This window comes from Fukomys damarensis, unplaced genomic scaffold (genome assembly GCF_012274545.1).
Source record: "Fukomys damarensis isolate Sample0158 unplaced genomic scaffold, DMR_v1.0_HiC HiC_scaffold_27, whole genome shotgun sequence".
In the NCBI taxonomy this organism is placed as follows: Eukaryota; Metazoa; Chordata; class Mammalia; order Rodentia; family Bathyergidae; genus Fukomys; species Fukomys damarensis.
The window spans coordinates 39803969-39820633 of NW_022900939.1; the positions used below are offsets into that span (position 1 = coordinate 39803969).

Genomic DNA, 16665 nt, shown 5'->3' on the forward strand with positions numbered 1-16665 from the left:
AGAAAATCCTGTCCCAAATAAAGAAAGAAAGAAAAAGAAATACAGTGCCATTATTAACAATGATTCTTCCACATTTTTACTTTCATCAATGTAATTACAAATCATTTTTATCATAGTTAAAGCACAACTATTTTTATTCTTTGGAAATCGCTGATTAAATGTAGCAGCTGATATGCAAATACATTATTGAGATAAATTCTATAACACATCTGTGGAGCCTCCTGAACTTTATTTTAAAATGTTAACTCCTAAATCATATTCCTAAATTATTTGTTACTATATGTAGTATATAAAATACAATGAGCATTTCAAGGACCAACCAAAGGGGTAAGTGGGAAGTGAAAAATTAAATAAGTAAACACTGAATTTCAAATGTGGATTTTGATAACATAAAATGTGAAGTTTTAAAATTCTGCACAGAAGCATGACATTATCAATCCTCAAATAGAATTATGTTCATGGTAAGAAAAATTTAATTGAATTTAATTTTACTCTTTGCTAATAAAAAGTTGACACTGAAAGACAGTTTAAATATTTAATGTTCTCTTCATCACCTTTTTACTATTTATCATTTTATTTTAGTTTCACTTCAAAAGATTCTAAGATAGCTAAAGAAATCTTTAAAAGATCCTTCTGAAGATACATTTCTTCCAAGGCTCTTGCTGCAAATCTTGGAATGCAGCATGTCCCGTGTAACCATTTGGCAGCAATGCTTACATCAAGGATACTGCCAGTGCGGAGATAATTAAGGAAATTCAAATTTTTCTTACCAGAGCAGAGGTTGAACAACAGGCGATCAGTGCATTTCCCACACTAGCCGTTCTTCTGTCTGTATCTTACCTCTTTACCTCCCTAAGGTCTTAACACTCCTGCCCACCCACAATACCCCAAACCCACAAAAAAAAAACAAAATAAAAACAGGACTGCTCCTACTCCACAGCCCTAAAATGGTTCTGCTCTTATCTCTGATTAGTTCCATTCCTGCAATGTGGTATTTTAAATATCATTTAACAAAGACACTTAATTCAGAGCTCATGTTTCCAGATAATTTTATCCAATTCAATAGTAGTCTTTTTATTACACACAGACCAGAAAAGCCAGATAATCTATTTCCACATGCAAAGTGAATTAATAAATCTGTACCCAGCGATCTGTGTGTAAGGCCACATTTTCAGTCAATAAAACCAATGCCATACTTACGGTGGAGGTTGGTGGGGCTGGTTTTCAGCATTTCTTGGTGTTTTGCAGGCAGCAGGCTTCGCCATGTCCCTTACAACACACCTGCGGCGCATGATAGACAGCACAATGCACTATTAATTATAAAAAGGGGAGAACACATCTGGAAATTAAAAATCGTATTGCAAACATATCTAACAGGAAGTCTTTGCAAGCCCCTTCAATATTAACCGTGGGGCCCTCAGAGGCCCCTAGAATTGGAAATCTTAAGACTTGGGTTTCCAAATGCTCAGTTATACCCACATGAAATCTGTTCCGAACCCTTGTATTTGAGTCTCCTTTTAGCATCAATAAAATGATTGTCAGCAGCTTTCCCCATAGCAGAAAAGCTATTGAAAGCTTTGACCTCACCATATGAAGACATCTGAAAGCTTAAAAATAGGAGCAGCTGTTGTGTTGATACATTAAAAATTGAGCAGAATTTTCTGTGGCTTTGGCTATTTTACTAAAAGATATGGACTCTTGCTCCACACCATTAAAGCACCACACAGGCCTTTCTTTTCGTACAATAAGAAATCTGTTAAGTATCAAGACATATTCAAAATCCCCTCATGCTAAGAAGGCAGAGACGAAAGGAAATGTTCATATGCAAACGTGTGTATGTAAAAAAAGATGTGTCTGAAATGTGGAAAAAAATCACAAAAGGTCTTGTTGTGCCTTGAATTCTTCATCTTAAATTACATAAACACAGATTGTACACAACAGAGCCCCAAAGAACAGCAGGACCGGATATTATTCTCAGGTAAAGAGGGCTTACCGAGCACTGGAGAGATTCATTGGCCAAAATCAGAAAACACTTCTACCTGAGGCTCTACTTGGATGAACTAGACCCTTCTGCTCAGAAGCTTTAAACCAGTGGTGCATCTGTGGCATGCACACCACCATGGGCTGCTTGAACCACGGGAACCTCTAGAAGGTTCGCCATCACTGCCACAAAGTTCTGCGTAGGGAAACCTTAGCTAAAAACTGAGGCTCCACATCATGTATTTGGCTACTGGAAACACAGCTTAGGACCCAGGACTCTCAAGTGTGAGTTTGGTGAAGACGCATCACCAAGGCGTCTAAGAGTCGGGACTATACCGCGCCCACATGTGGCCAGTCTTGCTACTCCAGAAATGGTTGCCTGGTGAGGCAGGAGGGTAAACTGTTTTCCCAGAGCTAAAAGCTGCATGGCAAAATTCTCCACTTCTGAAAGAAATGATACAGGAAAACGTGGACATGACACACAGAAACATGCACACACACACACACACACACACACACACACAAACACACACTGCTCATTCCAAACAAGGTCAAATAAGACTTGGAAACCAATATGCTATGCAACAAGAAAAGAAGACTGCAGTTTTGAAGCCTCAACTCACCTTCCTCCTGGACTAAAGGTAAAGAAATGCAGTGTTTCTCAAGAACTGACGCAAAATTTTCAACAGATTATGGTTGAGAGAGGGGTGAAAACATCCAGAAGGAGCACAGAGCCTCCACTCGGGTGTCTGCTCCAGATTCTGGGAGATGGCCCATCCCAAACCAGGCTTAGAGGACTGCTCAGCAAGGAGCTGCTAGAGGGAAGCAATGAACTAGGACATCTGAACCCTGAGATGTGAATCTAACTCACACAAGTACAATGTCCTGTGAGTCCAATTTCATAGCCCCAGAAAAATCTTCAAAAATTCTCATTGACTAAAAATAACAAATGCAGCAGTTTGATCCACATTAACAGGTTTGTGAAAATATCTCAATATCACAACTTGGAAAAAATTTAAAGAATTATATCTACAAGAAGTCTTAGTTCTCTTTTTGCTCAAGTCCCATGTATTTATTTATTTAATCTTATTAAACTGAAATAAACTCAATGAGAGAAAAAAATCTTATTGAGTTTTTCGGTACTTTTTAAGTATATAATTAAGCTACATTCATCACTGGGATCTTGTACCTTTACATAACAGATCTTGGTTCTCATTTTTTTCCCCTTACCCCTGCCCTCCCTTCACCCACTTCGCCCTTCCCTATTTACAAACACTTTGTTTCCATTTTTTCCTATTCTCCTATTTTTTCTTGTCCCTTATTTCCTTTCCCCTACCCTTCCCACTTCCCCTACACCTTTAGCCCTTTTCTTCCTATTTCACCTTATCAGTTATACAATTTGGATCTTATTTACACTTTTAGTTTTTCTCACTTTGGAAACTATTTGGTATTTACACGTGTGTCCTATTTATTTCACTTAAGAGTATGGCCTCACCAAGACCTATCATATAAAGGGACAAGATTCCAATAATGAATGTAACTGTACTGTATACCTAAAATGTACCAATAAACTTAATTTAAAAACTAAAAAAAAAGAGTATGGCCTCAATATGCATCCATTTTCCTATGAATGACTATAGTTTCTCATTCTTTATGGCTAAATAGTATTCTATTTTATAGAAAACCACATCTTCTTTATCCAGTCTCCAAGTGAAGGGCAATTGGGCTGTTTCAAGCTTTAGCTATTACAAACTGTGCCGCTATAAACTGAGATGTGCATATATTACTGTGGTATAATTTTTTTAATTCTTTTGGAACGATACCCAGCAGAGGGGTAGTTGGGTCAAATGGAACCTCTTTCTTCCAGATAGTCACAGGTATTTATACAAAGCATTAAAGTAAAACTACCATATAGTTTTGTAGTTGAGCAGTATGAGTGGATTTCTAAGCCAAACTCTTTTTTTCTTCTAACTAAAACACCTTGTCTTTGTAAGAAAACTCATCTGACTTGGCTACCCACAGGTTTTAATGTAAACTTACAATAAATAGTTGACACGTTACTTCTGTCTGCACCGGCTATGGAATCTGACAAAAGCTTCATCTGAATTTCTAAGCTTTCATGTTTTATTGAATAATAAAAATAAACACACTGTGCCTCAAAAACAATATATTTAAAATTTATAAAACACAGGAGAGCACCACATCTTCCCTACTGTCCAAAAACCTGGCCACAGGACATACATTCATATACGCACAAGAGAGGAGACACTAGCTACTGTATCTGAGTGGGGGAGAAGCCATCTGTTTGGACTTGAGGGGACACTGAGCCATGATAATATACAAATATACTTACATTTCCTAATGTGACTTTAGCTGAAATTTCTTATAGGTACAAGGGAAAAAAAATACCTAGAAAAAGCCTCATATAAAACGTGATACAGTCACAAGATTTGTGTCAGCCTATGTGGTTTAACATTTCCTTAAAATTATAATTGAGTTGTTTGGAGTGATAAAACCTTAATAATTCTGGCAGCCATAATGTATGGAAATTGCTTAGCTGCAGGAATTCCCATTGTTTTCCATGCATTAGATTTAGGGTAATACCACAGACCCCTCATTAAGAAACATGATAATGATATTTCAGGATGCTGCAGCTCTTAAGGATCTATTTCTATACATAATTCACTCCCTGCATCAGACGTTAGGAGACTACAAATGCCATCACCATGTTGCTGACTTCCTGGAATTACAAGGGATCAAGGGTTTCTGACCTCTTGTTGTTTGTGACATCTTTGACTTTGACGACACAGCGATTTATCCAATGTGGACCCTCACGGTCTTCTAACCGCATGTGAGCATTCCCTGCTCCCCGAGCATCACTGAAGAGCTGTACAAATAAGACATTCTGCAACCCTCTCAAGGGAATGCTCCTCCTGACTCCGCCCTGAGCACTGCCAGGTTTTATGAATGACTGCAATCAATGCAATGAATGGCTGCCAACTGCCCACTCAGCCACTTCTCTGCTGTGCACGTACACACGGGAGAAACTCACAGTGCCACAAGCCTGCAGATGAGGCTAGAGCAAGGCTTTCATCTCTCCAAACACGAACTAAATGTGCTTCCAGATACTTAGAGGGTGGGAATTGAAAATGTGCAATGCCTTCAAGAAACAATTTGCATAATTGCTTTCTCTCCTTTGACTTTCCATTTTCGTATCTACAATCACTACCCCCTGCCCTGCTTCCACAAAAGAAAAAAAAAATCACAACAATTTTATGAAACTTCATCAGAATTTGAATTTTAAATTGCTTGGTGTTTCATAACGGATGTCAGGAATCTAGCTACTGTGCAGTAAGCTGCCAAAAAGGAGGCTCTGCCTGTTTTACATCTCTTCTCAATCTTGTGGTTTTCCAATATTCCTATCATCCATGAAGAAAACAATTACATCCCCACAGTGCTGGGGAAAGGAGGGTGCTGTGACTACTGTACTGGCCCACATGAGTCCCAGGGAAACTCAGGGGCAGCGCAAACAACAACAGAATGAACAAATGAGACATTTTAGAATACACAAAGTTATGATTTGCTGATGATGGATTGAAAGTACACAGACATACGGAAAAACGGAGCTTTCAGGGGCTTTGTAGCTGGCCCCCCTCTCCTAAGACACCCATTCAGTGTTGCTAGCCATGTTCAACACATCTGTCAAAAGCACTCAAAAGTTCTATCTCCAACCTGCAGTTCTTCATCCCAGAGTCAGACATCCAATGCAGCCTCAAATTTTTCATTTAGATATCTACCAATCAACATCTTACAACAGTCAACATTTGCAGATGAAGCCTCCTCCTTGTCTGACTCCCCGAGCCCACAGCCTCCAGCAGCAGCCGCCAGCTCTGCCTTGGCTGATTGTAAGCACTTCTACAGCTGTTCAGGCCCACGCTTTCACCTCCGCTCTCTTTTTTTCTTTTAGTCCACACTAAATCCACCAGATTGGCTGTACTTTCAAGATAAGTCAGGTAAGTCCCACCACTTCTCATGTCCGCCATCACTGTCACCCATCTTGAACAGTCACCTTTTACTTGAATTCTGACCATAGATTGTTAACTGCCCAGAAAAGACTGGAAAAACTCCAGATTACTGCTTTGAAGCAGTAAGATGCTATTTAACATCTGGTGCACTGATATTTTATCAAATGGTAAGGAATTCTAGCGGTAAGGAAATGTATCTTGGTGGTAAAGAGAGAATCAATCTGATTTACTTCTGATGTTTTTTGTAAACAGGGTATAACACCTATCGCGTGCCAAAAAAGTACAGAGTGTAAGAGGTGTGATCAAAAATAGGGTGAATGTTAAATGTTTAACCTCAGCACAGTAAAAGATATTTCCTTGCAATTAATACCACTCGATTTGAGCTCATTTATTCAGCCGTTCTTGACACTTTCTGAGGCAGTTCTGCCTGTTATTTCGTGAGTGTCATTACTTACACATTGGAGGCTGCCTCCATTCCCGGAACCGATTCAAAATGTTTACCTTTCGTGTCCGTTCTGACTTGGGGAAGGGCAGAAGTTATGCAGCGCTGGATCCAGTGAAGAAGGGGGAACCTGCCTTTCTGTTGGATGGCACCAGGCAGCAGCATTCACCATATTTTTTTAATCACATAAAGACCTTTACTCATTTAATCTTAAGTCATATATTCAGATTTAAGAAATTAAATTACTTTTCTCATAGTAAGTGCTAAGTGTTGATAATTTAAGAAGACACAACTCGAATTACAACCGATTTAGAATTACAGCTAATGTCCTATCCACCATTTAGGCAGCCCTGTGACTTGAAGAGGTAAAGGTTCACTGTCTTCAATATCACTTGTTTTATTATGTTGGTAGGGTGCTTAATTACTTGAATGATCACACATATTATTCCTCTAGTATCACAAAAACCATATTCCTCAAATGTAACAACAGAGGAGCTATGAAAGCTGGACACACGATCAGCTACACTGACGATGTAGGGGACCTTAAAACCACTACAGAACAGGAAATGCAAGACAACCTACCTTCTATATGGAGAAAGGCTTACATAAGAAAAAGAATGCCAACGGGCTGGGGGTTCAACTCAGTGATTCTGCCACCTGCCTCGCAAACACAAGGGCCTGAGTTCAATCCTCGGTACCAAAAAAAAAAAGAGAGAGAGACAATACCGACAAAACAAAAAAGATAAAAGATAAAAGAAGCATCGGCAAGACAGATACCCACTGATGACAGTTTCTTCAAAAACATACTTCAGAGCTGGGGATTTATCTCAGTGGTGCCGCTGCCTGCCTCGCAAGCACAAGGTTCTATCGCCAGTACCAAAAAAAAAAAACACGATTTCAGAGAAAATTTCAAAAGTCATCTTCTCATTCCCATTCACAATTTCTAAAAGAGAAAACACTAAAAGAATTTTAAAATTCATTTTATATAAAAATTGCATATTGGGCCGGGGATTTAGCTCAGCGGTTCGATGGCCTGCCTTGTAAGCGCAAGGACCCAAGTTCGATCCCGGTGCAAAAAAAAAAAAAAAAAAAAAAAAAAAAAAAAAGAATATTCCAACTTGCTATCTGGAGTAGATTAAAAATCACTTCACAAATATGTCTAATTATTGATTAACTAGACTTTTGAGCTTTTGTTGTATGCTCAACACCGTTTAAAACACTATAGGAATAGAATTAAAGCATGAAAAAAAAAAAAAATTGCATATTCCTGCCAGTTTCCCAGTGAGCAAATGACTGCGAGGACTATTTTACAGGATCTTCTCCACAGAGCACTGAGAACTCCACACCAAGGGAAAGTGAGTGCTGATATCTGGAAAAGCCAGATTTGCTCATCAGAAATCATCAGGGTCCGCTGCTCCTCCAACACATGCAGGGAAATCCCAGAAGCTAAGCAGATCAATTTGGGGTTTTTTTGTTTTGGTTTTTTTTTCCAGTACGGGGGATCGAACTCGGGATCTTGCACTGCACCACTGAGCTAAATCCCCGGCCCCTGATTTGTATTTTTTTGAAGAAGGCATGGAAGACTGGTGAAGGAGATTCTGAGTCACGGTCGGCTGAGTTCCCCCGGAGAGGCCAGAATGTCATCCAGAAAAGCAGACCAAAGGGCATGGATTTTCTGTACAGAAAATCAGTTTCTTTCTCCATTTGCCAATTATTGAGATATTACACTTACCTATGGATTTACATTCCGTACCACCCAATGCACACACACACTCTCTCACTTACATTCTTCTGCTTAAATACCCCGCATGCATTCTCCAGAAACTATTTACTGCCTGCACAACTGTTTAAAAACCTAGAGTAACAAAAATTTCCTGGAGTTAAATTCGCAAGGGAGAACTTCTGCCTTTTCCTAGAGGAGCAACAATAAAGGAAATCCGTCTAGTAAGAAGCAAAGAACTGGGAGTCAGTGAGGATGTGTCCTGCAATCTCATCCGGAAACACGGAGAGGAGGACGGTGCTCAGAGTAACTGGGGTGGGCTCGTCAGGAAAAGGGGACAGAGGGCAGTGGTCCATTTTGTACTTATGGTAATGAACAGGAGGCTGTTTCCTCAACTGTTGTCCTTCATCCAGATCATAACTACCATCTCCATTTGCTTCCAAGATTACTGGAGAATAAAAATCAACTCCTCGCCTCTTTCAAGTTTCCTAGTGACCAGAAGAAACTTTAGCTCAAAACTCTCCCACCTCCGCACCTGTCCCAGAGGTGGGAGGAGAGGGTGTCTGAGGGAGCTCTGTCCTCGCAGGTATCACCTTCTAGCAGACATGTTTGCATATATACATGGGGTTACCATGGGTGGGAGGCAGGAAGAAATTCAGGGTTTCCTCCTCCTCCTCCTCCTTCTTCTCTGTCCCCAAGGTCTTGCTATGTCGTCCAGGCTGGTTTCTACTCCTTTGTAGCCCAGGCTGTCCTCGAACTCCTGGTGATCCTCCTGCCTCAGCCTCCCAAATACTAGGATTATGGCATGGGCATGTGCCATCATTCCCAGCATCATGATTTCTTCTTTCGCTTGTTGAGTGCAGGTAAGAAGAATTCAGTTCCCTTGAGCCCTCTGGCAGGCCTGGGTGTGGACCCAAGCCAGGGTTCCAGCTCTGGCTGGCTCTGACTCACTAGTCCATGTCTACTTCAACTACTCAGGTAAGCACATCTGAAGCCATCAGAGGTGTAGGCTTTTACATGAGAAGGACACTGAACAAGTCAAAACAAGAAGTAAAAATAAAAACAAAGGAAGAAAAGAAAACTCACTCAGAAATTGGGGTTCAGAGAAGTTAGGAAGACTACCAGAAAAACTAAAAGGGCATCTAAGTTTTTCTAGCAAAGGAGAAATTAAGAGGGGTGGGTGTGGGCCGTTTGAGGAGCTATCACCGCAGGCTCTAGGCACCTGTCTTCTCCTGAGGAGAGTGCATTTGTTGGTCTCCAGTTAAGAATGACAGCATTTTAATAACCACCGTGGACCAGCCTAGGTTATCCTAAGGATGAAGTTGTGTAAGGCTTTAGTATTTGATTTCCATAAGAAAAGACTTCCAACCCTTCAAGCTCATTCATGCCCCCCACAGCCCTACTGAGAACGCTGAGTCTGAATTGCAGGCTCTGCCCCAAGCCAGGCTGAGCGAGGTCTCTCCAAATGAAGAAACAATCACTGACTTGAACGGCGAAATGTGAGAAGCTTTTTTTCTCTGCAGTAATACCAAGTTAAACAGAAATACTAATGCTCTCAAAGAGAGGCCTGTAACCAAAAATTATCTGGATTAACTGGACAAGGCAACTTTGTAAAAGAAAAAAAGATTTCAGGACATATAAACTGATTTACATCTGAAAACTAAACAACAGGACAGGAAATTAACAATATCAGCAGAAATTTCTGCATATCTACAGCATGCCTGAGGTGTGAATGTCTCATGTCTTTAGTCAGGTAAATTCGGTCACATATTACACACTGGACTCCATGTTTTAACAGTTAAAAAACTGATAGTGCTACTCAGGCTATAAATGTATTTGTGAAATAGCACAATTTCTTCCTTGCACAATCTGTCATTTCAAAAACCACATAACACTTGTGAAATATTTTGTTTTCAGCAAACAGATGATTCCATTGTCCATCAAGTTTCCACAAGAGCCGCAAAACTGTATTTGAGTATTTTGAGGTGCGCGTCCTAAAGTTCACTTCATTGTCTTGCCACATGTCAATGTTAGGAAAAGAGCAAGAGGTAGCTGTCAGTTAACGGCTGTCTACTGTTTAACTATTTAGGGTAAAAAATGAAATGTGCCAGTAGAGGCTGAAACAGATGGCATCGGTAAGGATGATCGAGAGTTGCTTCACACCTAAAATGTTTTCTATCATAAATCCCACACTCTGGACGATGACTCTGGAGTAGTTCTATGGATGTAAGAATGCCTTTTCTCCACTAAAGCACTCATTCTCTTCCCTCACCTGGGAGCAAGATAGAGGAGCAACTATCTACTGAGAGGTCCGTAATGGTTCTTCGGTGGGATTTAAGGAAATTTTAAACAGATAAAATAAAATGGGAAAATGGAACTTGGAGAACATTAATGAAATACTTCGGACATTACTTTCAATTAATCGTAATGACCGTTGCAACTGATTCACCTGCCTAGAAGCTGAAGAATAGATGGAGCTAATCAAATACAAACAAGTTATACACACACTGTTATTTGTATAAATGCTAGTGTCACATAAGAAATATATACACATATATATTATTCCTTTTTTAGTACAAATGCATACTTATTTTGTCTAGAAGACACAATGCCTTGTTTATTAAAATGTGCCCAAAGAAACCAGGTCCATTCCGATGGTCTCTTAACACTTGAACAAATGTGCATCAGCGTCTTCTGTCTTGGGCTCAGAATGAAAAGAGCAAATAAATATTGTAAATAACTTTTTTCATTTCCTTCATCCAAATGGATGAACACATGAACAGATATATACTGATGAACATGTGGCACGTTGCACCGAGCAAACAGGGTTTCTTGCTCTCACTTTATTTTTTTTTCAATTAATATTTTATTGGTACATTTAAGGTACACGATATAATGACACTCATCATTGGAAATTTGCACCTTTACAGAATCCACCTCAGTTCTTATTTTTCACCATTCCCCTGCCCTCCCTTCTTCAAAGATGCCCATCCTTCAAGCCCTCTGCTCTCCCCTTCTTTATGACAGAACTTGCGACTCCAACCACATGGTGGCTGCTGAATTGTCATTTCCAGACTCACTTCCTGTTACACTTCAGGTCTCCGTCTGTGTCTACCTAGAACTTTTACCCCAACCCATTAAAAGACTGAAGTCAGTAACTCTTCAGCTCTGAAACTTACACATTTCCTAAATTCTGCACAGTGGTGAAATAAATCACTGACGTTTACAACCTGGATATCACTATGACCTTTTCCTGTAACAATGAAAAACTCACTGAGTCAGCTGGCTATTCCTTCAAAATACCTCTTAAAACTGACCTTTCCTACTGACGTCTACAAATTCCAAATTCACTCTCTCTCATCAATGAACTTCATTTCTCCCATTCAGAGTTTGCAAAAGGGCATCGCATTTCCCCCAGATCTATGCAGGCACAGCTATCTAGCTCCACGTCATTTCATCAACACACTTCCCTCATTCATCAATCTCTTCCTCTTAATTCCTAACACGGCCCATTTGCAAAGTCAAGCAAATCAATTTCAGATTTTTAGAACATCATTTTGTCACTTTCATCTCCAACCCATAGTCCATTTTTCTTACTTCAAACTGTCTGCTCCCTCTCCCTCCCTCCAAATTTTTAGTCTTTTCCAAACTCAACTTAAATATTCAGAACTCCAGGAAGACTTCCAAGTGCAGAACTCTCGTTAATCCTTCACTAGAATCTTCTAAAAACAAAGGTCCTTGTATGAGCCTGAGAAAATGTAATAGGAGCAGCTCAGGTACTGGGAAGAAGTTCAAGAAATACCTACTTTGGAAAGAGGACATGAAGTGTGCTCCAAGGACACTAGACGGCTCTGATGATTTCTGTATCTGCGTGAATTGCTACAAAACGCTGGGTATAGCTATGAACAAAGACTTACAGACACCAACGCTGTGTCATGCACCGTGCCATATGCTACAGTCACAGCCTGATGATCAATCTGCTCATCAGTAACAGCAGCAATAACAACAACACTTACTGTGCAATTCTCAGAGAAACTCTTTTATGCTCCTTACAGGCACTGATCCTTTCGATCCTAACAACTCCGTGAAGTAAGCAGGTTAAGTAACAACACAGCACAGCATTTACAAAGCCCTGTTTTGTATAAGTTGTCGAAATATTAGTTCCACAAGCTGAACTCTATTTTATTGCTACAGGACTTTCTTTCCTTGAAGTTGTTTAAATTAATTGTAATCTTCACTACTACACTTTCGGCATGTTCACGCTGTCATAGGACTTCAGTGTATTCAGGGGCTGTACCATAGTTTTAACTCTATTACTTTATATAACTAACATTCACCTTGGTCTTCAGCATTACTTCCAGAGTTCTAGTTAGTCTTAGGATTCATTCTGCATACGCTTCTCACTCATAGATTCTAAAATGTGCTGCAATCACAATTCTACTGTAGGCAAACCAACACCACAGAGAGTTTACTAGCCTTGAAATAGCTAATTCTATTGTTAAATACTTCTGACTATGTGGATATTCTTTTAAATATGTTTACTGAAACCTGCCTTTATGCAACTAGTAGATATTGATCCTAACCCTACCGGTGGGAGGTGTCTAGAGCAGGTCTCCCGCTGGCTTGCTAAAGGACTGTTCTGCACATACCTGATTCACTGGCCCTTGGTTCCTATTTATCCTCTCTCCATTCCTCTTTCTCACCAGCTTAACTTCCTCTCACTACATGTTCCACAGAACAAATAGTCTACATGCATTATTTTGGCTAACAGCTTTCTTAATTGTCAATATTTTCACCCTAGGTCCACAAGAAGTAAACAAGGTCAAGTTTTATAACCCATTCTAATAACTGGGTCATACAAAAAGACCAATAGACAAAGGTGATCTTCAGGATATGTACTAATTATTTCCAAACATGGTCATACATCAGAATCATCTAGAGGTTTTAAAGGGAAGACTTTCTTGAGTCCCATCGCAGATTTATAGAGCTGGGGTTGGCATCAGGAATTCTAATATTATTAGGTCCCCAGTGTGACTATAATGTATTTGGGCAGTTTGGAAATTGCAGATGAAAAATAAGCCATTCATTCACTCCACTGGAAGGTGTGAGTCCTTTTCTTGGAGAAAACTAAACCGAAAGAAATCTCCATAACTTGGACCATATTATCATAGTTCCTCATAAAACAGCTTTCCCTGGACTGCGTTTTAGTACTGTGCCCTCAGCTTTTATGCCAGTCAATATAAGAAATAGCCGAATGTAAAGGTGTAGGGGAAGTGGGAAGGGTAGGGGAAAGGTAATAAGGGAAAAGAAAAAAAATATAAGAAAATGAAAAAGTGGAAATAAAGTATTTGTAAATAGGGAGGGGAGGAGGGGGTGAAGGGAGGGTAAGGGGAAGAGGAAAAAATGAGAACCAAGACCTGTCATGTAAAGGTACAAGATCCCAATAATGAAAGTAACTGTACTGTATACCTAAAACGTACCAATAAACTCAATGAGAGAAAAAAAGACAAAAAAAGGAAATAGGCGAATGAAGTTGGCTTTTGCCTTTACTGTAAAACAGTGGTGAGGTCACCAATTATTATAAAAATTTGATTCCTTTCCATAAAACTCATCAATTTCTTTTTCAAAATTTAGTGCCAAGAAAATCACACTGCTCTCCTGTTACAAATATTTATAATGACATTGTTTGGTTGAAGAACAAAGAAAACTCACAGCAAAATTTAAGATTTAGCCTAACAATTCTGCCTATACAGTGAGCATGTTCACAATTACTTTTTTTCTTTTTTCCTCATTGAGTTCATTGGTATTTTAGGTATACAGTACAGTTACATTCATCATTGGCAACTTGTACTTTTACATGACAGATCTTGGTTCTCATTTTTCCCCATACCTTGCCCTCCCTTCACCCCCTCCTCCCCTATTTACAAAAACTTTATTTCCATTTTTTTCATTTTCTCATATTTTTTTTTCCCTTATTTCCTTTCCCCTACCCTTCCCACTTCCCCTACATCTTTAGCCCTTTACACAATTTCTTTTGGTCATAAGTGTCAAGTTCCATTATACTACTGTATATTGTATGTGAATTCTTTTAAGAAAAGCAAAACAGAATCACAGAAAAAAGAACAATCATCAAATTTTTTAAATATAAAAATCTTAGAAGTTTTTATATCTTGCAAGAAAAAATGAAAAAGATTCCATTTTTATTAAATTTGGAAAATTTAATCTGCCTTATGCAGCATGCTCTGGCATCTAATAATTACAGGAAATTATAATTATCAAAATGATATATATTGCTAAATTTGGAATATTTTACCAAACTAGTATTTTTGAAAGAATACATTATGGAAACATTCCATATAAATTAAATAAGTGTTATCACACAAAAAATGGTTTCATGGTTAAATAAATTAGGGAAGAATTAAGTTAAACAATTCGTATCAGATGTGTTTTTACTACATAGCTCTTCAGAATCTTTAAAACATTTGTACTCATTAATTACCTTTAAAATAGGGGTGTAACTTGTAGTATGTTTCAAGGACTGATATTAAGTTTGGAAAACAATGTGACACTCAGTAATTATAACACATAACAAATACATACTTTCACTAGTCAATGCTTGGTATGTTACTTCAAATGATATTAGAAAATAGCAAATAGAGCACTTCATTTCCACAAAAAAATATTTTCACTTGAACACTGTCTTGGTGTTCAAGCAATAACATATTTATACAATCATATGCAAACAATTTACATTTTGGTCTACTAAATAAGTCTATCATCCAAATCTTTGGATATTCATCTTCCAAATAAAATAATACAGTTTAAAGCACATATTTTCTCCATTATTATTTATTAATTCCACAGAGAGATGGCACACACAAGCTACTCAATAAATTCTTTAATATTTAAGCATTCAATATAACAAACTCACCAAAAGAACAGATTTTGATCTAAACTAACAACCATTAGGCAAAGCCCAGAGTTTTTGTTTTTCACAGATGTAGTGAAAAATGTGCTTGTAAATTATAAAAGAATAATTCAAGTGGCACAGCAAACTGTTTTGTACTTTTTTGGTAATTCTTAAACTAGATATGTGGAATCAAAAATGTAATCAGTGCAGCAGATAGACTATATATGTCATGCTAATAAAAGGTAAATGTTACAAACTCTACATTTCTGCTGTTTGTTTATAATTAACAGATTTCTCAAGAATTTAACTATGTATCCTCTTTTATATGTAAAAATTCAAAGGATACTGAAATATTTTCTCTAAAAGTACGTTAATTGACTCATTGAAAAACTTTTAAACTTTTTCATACAAATACGTGTCCCAGAAATAGATTTTATGTATTTACCCAACAGAAATGAAAATAGGTCTGCAGAATAATTGTTACAAGAATGACCATAGCAGTCTTATTTGTAACGGCCTAAAACTGGAGATACTACAGAAGTTCAATAGAAGAACCAACTACAAAGAATAATGATATGTTCATACAACAGAATACACTCATGGACATTCAATAATATAGATAGATCTCAAAAAAGAATTTTGAGCAAAAAAGACAGACACAAGAGTTCTTATGTTATAATGCAATTTTATAAGGTTCAAAAGAAGGCAAAAAAATAATCAAAGGTAAAAAGAATCAGAAGGTAGAATCTCTAGGCCAGAAGAGGTAATGGGATGTTATGTAGCTCATTTTTAGCTGGGATAACACAGATATATGGAACTGTTGATCATGTAACTGACCTGACCGATTCAGATCTGCACATTTTATTATAATGTTCTTTGGAAAACAATGATTCCAATAAACAACTATGAAATTTAGATAATTACTACACTTTTTTTTTCAAATCACACAGTTTCTTCCCTCATGCCTCATCAGAATCAGGAAGAAAACCTAAATATAGTTAAAGCTAAGCAATTGCTTTAGGTAAATAGATTTTTCATTACGATAAATTATTATATCAAAGTCTTAAAAATACTTTTAAAATACAGTTCAAGAAAGGAATAACCATATGGCAAAAAGCATTATCTGTTTTAAATGATATACAGACATGCTCTTGGTATTTCTCAGGAAATATTTAACAACTGAACTAGTATATATTGCTGCTGACATCCTAAAATTGATATTTTGAAAAGTCCAATACATATTCTACATAGAACTGAAAATACAACTTACGTTACATAATTATAAGGCAAGTGCCATTTATTTTTCTAAGAAATCCTGAGCATCTGCTGTAGTTTCTATGATCAATATCTTGAATCAACGTTGTTTAAAAATTATAATAGAAATATACAGAAAAATTAGACTATCATGGGAGTCACAGCAAATTCTATTATTTTAAACATTCTATAAATAAGCAATAGTTATGCATCACTACAGTCCAAACTTTTTCATTGTACCCTTTCTATAGGTATAGAGTTTGAGACTAGAAAGGCAATAGTATCAAGAGCAGTTCTTCTATAATCTGTGTTTGATTGGTTGAGGACAAGCATA

The 16665-nt window shown here is 37.9% G+C and overlaps 1 protein-coding gene across 1 annotated transcript in view; it reads right to left on the minus strand.

Annotated features, from left to right (window-relative positions):
* The window catches only part of LOC109117846 (regulating synaptic membrane exocytosis protein 1-like), a gene marked incomplete at its 3' end in the record, with an annotated part of 222763 nt that overhangs the window by 154177 nt on the left and 51921 nt on the right, over positions 1–16665 (minus strand). Inside the window, exon 2 of the mRNA XM_019206588.2 lies at positions 1201–1281. Within this exon, the coding sequence (XP_019062133.1) occupies positions 1201–1281 (81 nt within the window). The remainder of the gene's footprint in view (positions 1–1200; positions 1282–16665) is intronic.